Below are 7,262 nucleotides of genomic sequence, written 5' to 3'. Positions count from 1 at the left end.
GTACATTAGAACAACAAGAGACGGTATAGGGAAGGCATTCCTAAACTCTATCACTTGTATCAAATCTTTTGGGCATTGTTCCTATCGTTAATTATTATGTTGCTTATTCTCATTTATTCAAAACTTATCAAGCATGTATGAGCTCTTTTAAGTCATTCTAGAGCCAAGATCTTTTCAGAAGGCCTCACAAAGTAAATGATAGGTAGATTTAATGCAAGTGAAGATTACTGCACTTGAGAAAAAACTTAAATGCAGGATATAGTCGGAGTTCACATGACCATTCATTGTTTACTAAACAACATGGTTAGGACATTGCGCTGTTGTTAATCTATGTTGATGATGTCCTTCTTACAGGTAGCAAGTTTTCTCTTATTCTTGATACTAAGCAGTATTTGGATATCCTATTTTATGTGAAGAATTTGGGAGCTAAGACTGCCTTTACATTTTCGGAGGCCAATGTTATAATGACTACTTTAGATTATTGACAAGACAGATGATCCTTTATTTGATGATATTTTCAGCTGACAAAGTCTTGTTGGTATGCTATTTATTTGATCATTACTAGGCCAAACATAAGCCAGTTCATGAAACACCCTAAGCACTTACATTGGAATGTTGCCTTGAGTGTAGTGAGATATGCCAAAAGCTTATCAAGTTTGGGCATTTTTACGAGGACATGACCTATAATATTTGAGTAGGGTTGCTTATCATGACTTTGATTGGGCTGCTTGTCCTAATACTAGAAGATCATTCACACATTCCATGATTCAATTGTGAACTTCTATGATTTTCTGGATGTCAAAGAAGCAACACATTGTAATTCAAATCTTAAATGAGATAGAATCATTTTTTGCAGAAATCTTCTGGTTGGTAGGTTTACTAAGGAACTCATTATCATAATTACGATTCATATTTATATCTTTTGTGATAGCAAGGTTGCTATGCGGATTGCTGCAAATTTGTGAATGTACCAAACACATTGAAATCGATCATCACTTCATCCGTGATAATCTCAATGGTCGCCGACTTCAATTTTACTTTGCAAAGAATTGAAAAAACAGAAGTTGAGTAGTTCACCTTAAGATGATATTTTCTTTGCAACATTTGTCTGGCCATGCCAGTATAGATACCACAAACCCACCAAGAGAAGAGGAGACCTTCAGTAATAAGGCATGCAGTATCAGGATCAATGCCATGAAATGCTGCAGTAAGTGCAGCAAGAGCAATCCCACCTTCAATGCACACTAAATGACCAACACAAGCTCCTCTGCTTGAAATTTCATCATTCAAACTCTCCATGTGTCGTCCAAACAAAACACAAGGGCAAAATAGCCCAACCAAACCTAAAAATCAAACATCAAAAAGGGCAAAGAATATTGAAGTTTTTTATCTTAAAAATGTCATGAGATGCTTACAACTATCAACATCTTCTGTACACCCAAATATTCCAGTTGCCCAATCTTCATCAGCAGGAGGTTCATATGATGGAGGTAGATTTTGCCCACAATGTTCACATTTAGCACATGATTGCTGTCAAATAATATAATAAAAGACATTTAATTATTTTTGTTTTATTGATTACATAAGTAAATAAACCAAGACATATATTCTATATAACCTGATCATGAGATGGTGTTTAATTTTATTTTATTTTCAAAATATGCTTCTAATTGTTCTAACTCCACTCTTTAACTGATAATTATTATACATCTTATTAGGAGCTATTTATGAGAATTTAAAAATAATAACTCCCTCTATTCTTAAAGGAATTAATGTTATTAGTGATTAACAATTTCCTTATTATGATCTTATTGAGGGAATTAAACTCATATATATATATGGCAATGCAAATTCTTCATTCACCTTTTAGATGAGTTGTTCTTTATTTGGTCCCCATTTTCTTTTAATGAAGTAAGTAAAAACAAATTGTTCTTTTTTCCATCAATTCACTTGATCAAATAAACATATAGTCGAATAATTTATAATTGACGATGCATGCAATGATAAATCGACAGGGTTAGGATGTGGTTTTTTCCCCCTTGGTTAAAAACCAAGAATACATTATGTTAATACAAACAAAAATGATCAAAATAAAATAAAATTATTAGAATGTGAACATATGATATCATCGATAGTTAAGCAGAATATACTTTTAAATTCGTTCAACTCACACATGCAGGGCAAAGATCAGATCCATTTTCTCTATTACCATTCAAGGCACAAATGGATAGGCTTATTAATTCTCATTGAATATAATTAGAAGAAATGTAATGAAAGATTAAAATAACCTTTTGGACATCAATAGGTTGATTAAGCTCGCCAGGAGTAATATTTTGCAATGAAGATTCTTGATCCTTTGTTAATCGAACATAAGTCCCCGTTGCCATCGTCTTAGACTTATTTGATCATCAATTAATAACAATAATTGAGTTGGTGTAACATATATACCTTCATTAAGGTAATGTTAGTTACAAACAAGTAGATAAGAGAGGAAAAAGGGATAGGGAAATTGTACCGTAAAACTTGGAAGTTTTTTTATTTTAATTGCAAAATACTAATAAATAAGAGAGTACCTAATCAAGAGATATAATTTTGAATCAACTTTTGAAGAATTAATGAAAATATTATACTGCAATTCATGGTTGACATGGTTTTGCGCACCTGACTAACGTGCTAGTGGCATGCCAATTACTATCAAGGAGTTCGATGGAATGTGAGATCGTATGTATCTTCTTAATCAGAAATTTTAGGTCCAAGCCTTTTCATAAAAAATAGTAATAAATTATTGCTTAAATTGTATATATATTTTAAAATATTTGAGTTTAAATCCAAATGCCATACAAAAAAAATATGTAGCACCACTTTTTAACTGTATATACTTGTGTGTTAAATCATATATAGTCCTTTGTATTTTAAGAAAAAAAATTGTAATCATAATACTCTAAAGAACAAAACAATTAGTGGCAATCCTATATAGCCAAGGAGCTAATTCGTTCGGAACTCAATTGATTGCTTTGATAGAGAAGGTAGAGTGTCCTTGGCTCATCATTATAGCACATATATAGGGCTTCAATGCTATAACAACGCTTCACTAATTCGAAACACCCCACTATAAGAATCTAGCTTCGCTGATGCTCGGTTATGTCTTGAACCTTCAGGATGTTTGTTTTCATTCTCAGTAACAAAAACACTTCTCTTTGCCCCTTAACAAAAAGTTTAAGGACAAGAAAAAGATTAATAGTTTTCTTGCTCCCGTTTCCTCATCTGCGCTCCTCAAGCCAACTTTGCTATTTAGTTTCGTCTCGAGGATGAGATAATAGGGGCATACCACTGAATATGTAGGAGTAGTCTCACCCTTTCTGAATCATATCATAGGTTTTTTTTTTTTTGATGACAAAGAAAACCCGCACTCGCTATTCTTTGGGTGCGCCACCGCTCCTATGTAATAGCTCGCAAACAAAACAGGAGAGGTAACTGCACTCAGCAAGTCCAGTGCGACAAGTTCGATCCATAAGGCAAACTCTTTGCTTTCGCTGGCAAAGAATCTCGAACTTGAGCCCAAACCACCGGATCATCTCAAAGGGTTCGTTCCATAGGTTTTTTCTTTAAGAATAAGTGCACCTGTGCACCATGCCATATACAACAGTAATACAAATATCATTTCTAGTATAAACATGGTGCCTTTTGATAGAATTTGTTGGTCAGACCAAAGTAATCATATTTGAGTCGCAGTATGAAAAAAACATTTTACATTTTTGGTGTATTTTATATATAAATTTACGTGTCATATATATATTCAAGTCAGGTATATTATGGACGCAGTTATCTAAAAAAAGTGAATGAAGTTTTCATGAACTTCAATCTGAATGTTCTATTGTTGTTCCTTTTTCTTCATCGTCCTTTCGGGTCAAATTCACACTTATTGGCAAATGAAACTTATGATTTCAACTTCAAACCCACATGTCTAAAGTTGATTCTAACGCGGGCAGTAGCTTAGGTCCCAAATACTCTCGTCACATTTCAAGTTATTATCAATTTCTTGTGAGAATGAAAAGCTTCTGATGAAGCTCAAATTTTGCTGCAATGGATATAATGGATCTCCGCTCAGCTGCATTACAAGTCCTCCAAATGAAACAAAAATGTCTCTGAGCACCAGAAAATCCATTGTTATATTAGTAAAATATTTTGATTGTTAATCGAAAAACCATAAATCGATTAGTCTCAACAACCACAACATAGACAACCCTCAAGCAACATATTTGAAAGTCAAAACTGAAGGAGAATATACATTAAGCAGAAACGGCAAAAAATTGTACTTAGCCCAAAAACAAAAACAGAGAAAAATCAAGTTCAGGAAAGTACATTTAAGAAAATAAGAAGTCAATGTGAGCCAATTCCATATCAAACTCTTTGAAACAAGCAAAGCAGATATTGCTAAGATGTGACAGTATTGCACCAACGATAAGACGAAAACAGGTCAGAAATATATTAAAACTTGTCAGCAAGCGATTTCTTGCTTCCCATGCATGACATATTCGAACTTGTCAGCAAGCGATTTCTTGTTGCCCTGTCATCAAGTTGCAATACAATTAAGTCCCATCTAAAGTTTTAACCCCTCAGCTAGAACAACAATCAGCAGTCAAACAAAAAAGGAAGAAGGAAAACGAAGAAAAAAGAAGGAGGTTTGTCCAAGCATTTGGTCAGTTGTGTTAACCATTTTCTTTGAGCATTAATGTATTATCAAATATAAGAATTAACTTCTTCTCAAGCATGTCGACATCATTTTTTGTATGAGAAATATATGTTTGCACAGGAGAATATATGTCATATTAATTAAGGACTTCCATGAAAGTAGAATCATAGAAACATAATTATGAGCTACAGATTGAAAAAGATGAGGGGTTCTTATGCATTTAACTCTACTTTTAATGTATGTTAAGTATCCAAATATAAAATGCAAACAGGAAGATGAGCAAATACACAAGGCACGGAATCATAACAGCAAATTCTTTGGCATTTTGTGGAATTCAAAGGATGGTGCAGAAAACATTGCACGGACTAAGAGAAAAGACATTCAAAGGAAACTCCAGCTCCACAACAATTTGAAGATGAGAAACATTCGAAAGCAGTCTTAAAGATAATAAATACCACACTTTACAACATTTCCAGACAAAAAACATCAAAAACGACATTTGTCACAAAAGAGACTTGATAACGACATTGAAGGAAATTAACGATTACAAGAATTTTCCTCAGATGACATATTAAAGCATGGAGTGCAACAAAAATGGAGCCATGTAAAGATTCAGGATGGAAAAAGATGAAATCTATTATATTTTAACAATGTGCAGAGAAACTTTTTAAATACAAGTGAAGACCAACAACTCATATTCTATAGGAGGTGTATTCCTAGTGGACTCTTAATAATGAACGTGGAGTACTAAACCTATAAGCAATAAATAACAAACTAACAACTACAACTGATTATGCACTATTACAGGGAAGATGCGCCAATACGCCCCCGCAAGTTGAAGATGAAATCAACAACGTAACCTTAAACTTGGGTAGATGTTTGTGAAAGAGCAGACGAGACAAAGGCTTTGTAAGTGTGTCTGCAAGCTGATCCGCAGCATGTAGATGTTGAACGCGCACCTGGTTCCTCTGCACTTGATCTCTAACAAAGTGAAAATCAACTTCGATGTGCTTCATCCTGCTATGCAAGACAGGATTTTGATAGAGATAGGTGGCACCAACATTATCACTATAGATTAGTGGTGGTTCAGGCAGCTGGACATGTAGTTCTGCAAGAAGTTTTTGAACCCAATTGACTTCAGTAAGAGCAGAAGCGACAGCACGGTACTCTGCCTCAGTAGAAGAATGAGATACAGTACGCTGCTTCTTGGAGGACCAACTAATGGGATTTTGACCAAAATAAAGAATATATCCATAAGTAGAATTCCTATCATTAATGTCACCTGCCCAATCCGCATCAGAATACATAAACAACCCAGGTGATGTGTTGCTCATTATCTGTAACCTGTAATTCTTGGTATGTTGGAGATAGCGCAGAACCTGTTTAACAGAAGACCAATGTGTTTGTGTAGGAGCATGCATAAATTGAGACAACTTATTGACGGCAAAGCTTATGTCTGGTCTGGTAAATGAGGAATACTGAAGCTTACCAACAGCTTGACGATACAAGGTGCCATCCACAAAAGGTGTACCATCCTTAAGGGATAGAAAAGTAGAGGAACTCATGGGTGTGTGAACAGGTTTGCATTCAGACATATTATGGGCAGCGAGAAGATCAAAAACATACTTCGCTTGAGAAAGAATGATTCGAGATTGCGTGCGAAGGACCTCAACACCTAAGAAGTGGTGCAGTTATCCCAGATCTTTGAGAGAGAATCGGTATGAAAGAACCCGAATAGCTTGTTGAATTACATTAGAATTGGAACCAATAATAATAATGCGATCAACATATATAAGAATGTAAAACAACATTCTACTGTGATGACGAATAAAAGGGGAGGAATCAGAGTTGGATTTTTGCACTCCCATTTGGATGAGGAACTGCTTTAACTCAGAATACCAAGCGCGAGGAGCCTGCTTCAGGCCGTAAATTACTTTCTTTAGTTTGCACACATAATGAGGAAAATCAGGATGAGCATACCCAGGAAGTTGGCGCATATAGATATCTTCATTAAGGTGACCTTGAAGAAATGCATTATTCACGTCCAACTGGTGCAAGGGCCAATCATGCTGAACTGCAAGCGATAAAACCAATCGATCAGTAACAGGTTTAACAACTGGGCTGAAGGTAGAGTGATAATCTACACCCAGACGTTGAGTAAAACCTTTTGAAACCAACCGAGCTTTATACCTATCCACACTTCCATCTGGTTTGGTTTTGATACGATAAAGTCATTTGCAGTCAACCACATTGTGTGAAGTGGACGGTGGTACGCTCCCAGGTCAGATTGGTCATTAAGTCATCAAACTCAAGTTTCATAGCTTCTCTCCAGTGTGCACTCTTTTGGGCTTGGTTATAAGTGGTGGAAACGATTGATCAGTATAGGTAATAGTGCAAGATAATCAAATACTTTCTTTGGGGTAGTGATGTTATTCTGAGAACAAGTGATAGGGCGGTGAACAGTGGGTGGCTGGGTAGATGTGATGGTTATGGTAGATGACGGATTGATACTGGAAGATGGGTTAGGAGGTGGGTATTGAACCTGGGTTGGGACTGAATCTACATCAAG

General features: G+C 35.4%; 1 protein-coding gene across 1 annotated transcript; it reads right to left on the bottom strand.

Annotated features, from left to right (window-relative positions):
- Positions 1 to 939: 939 nt before the first annotated feature.
- LOC102579192 (cell number regulator 6-like) lies at positions 940 to 2,387 on the bottom strand. The gene is made up of 3 exons (XM_015304313.1): positions 2,289 to 2,387; positions 1,416 to 1,530; positions 940 to 1,343 (listed from the first exon to the last, which is right to left on the bottom strand). Exons 1-3 carry the CDS (start codon positions 2,385 to 2,387, stop codon positions 940 to 942), a joined length of 618 nt encoding a protein of 205 aa, XP_015159799.1.
- Positions 2,388 to 7,262: the final 4,875 nt, after the last annotated feature.

The sequence above is a fragment of the Solanum tuberosum genome, unplaced genomic scaffold, assembly GCF_000226075.1.
Source record: "Solanum tuberosum cultivar DM 1-3 516 R44 unplaced genomic scaffold, SolTub_3.0 scf00508, whole genome shotgun sequence".
Classification (NCBI taxonomy): domain Eukaryota; kingdom Viridiplantae; phylum Streptophyta; class Magnoliopsida; order Solanales; family Solanaceae; genus Solanum; species Solanum tuberosum.
Note: the sequence above shows the minus strand (reverse complement) of the source record. Positions and strands in the feature narration are given on the sequence as shown.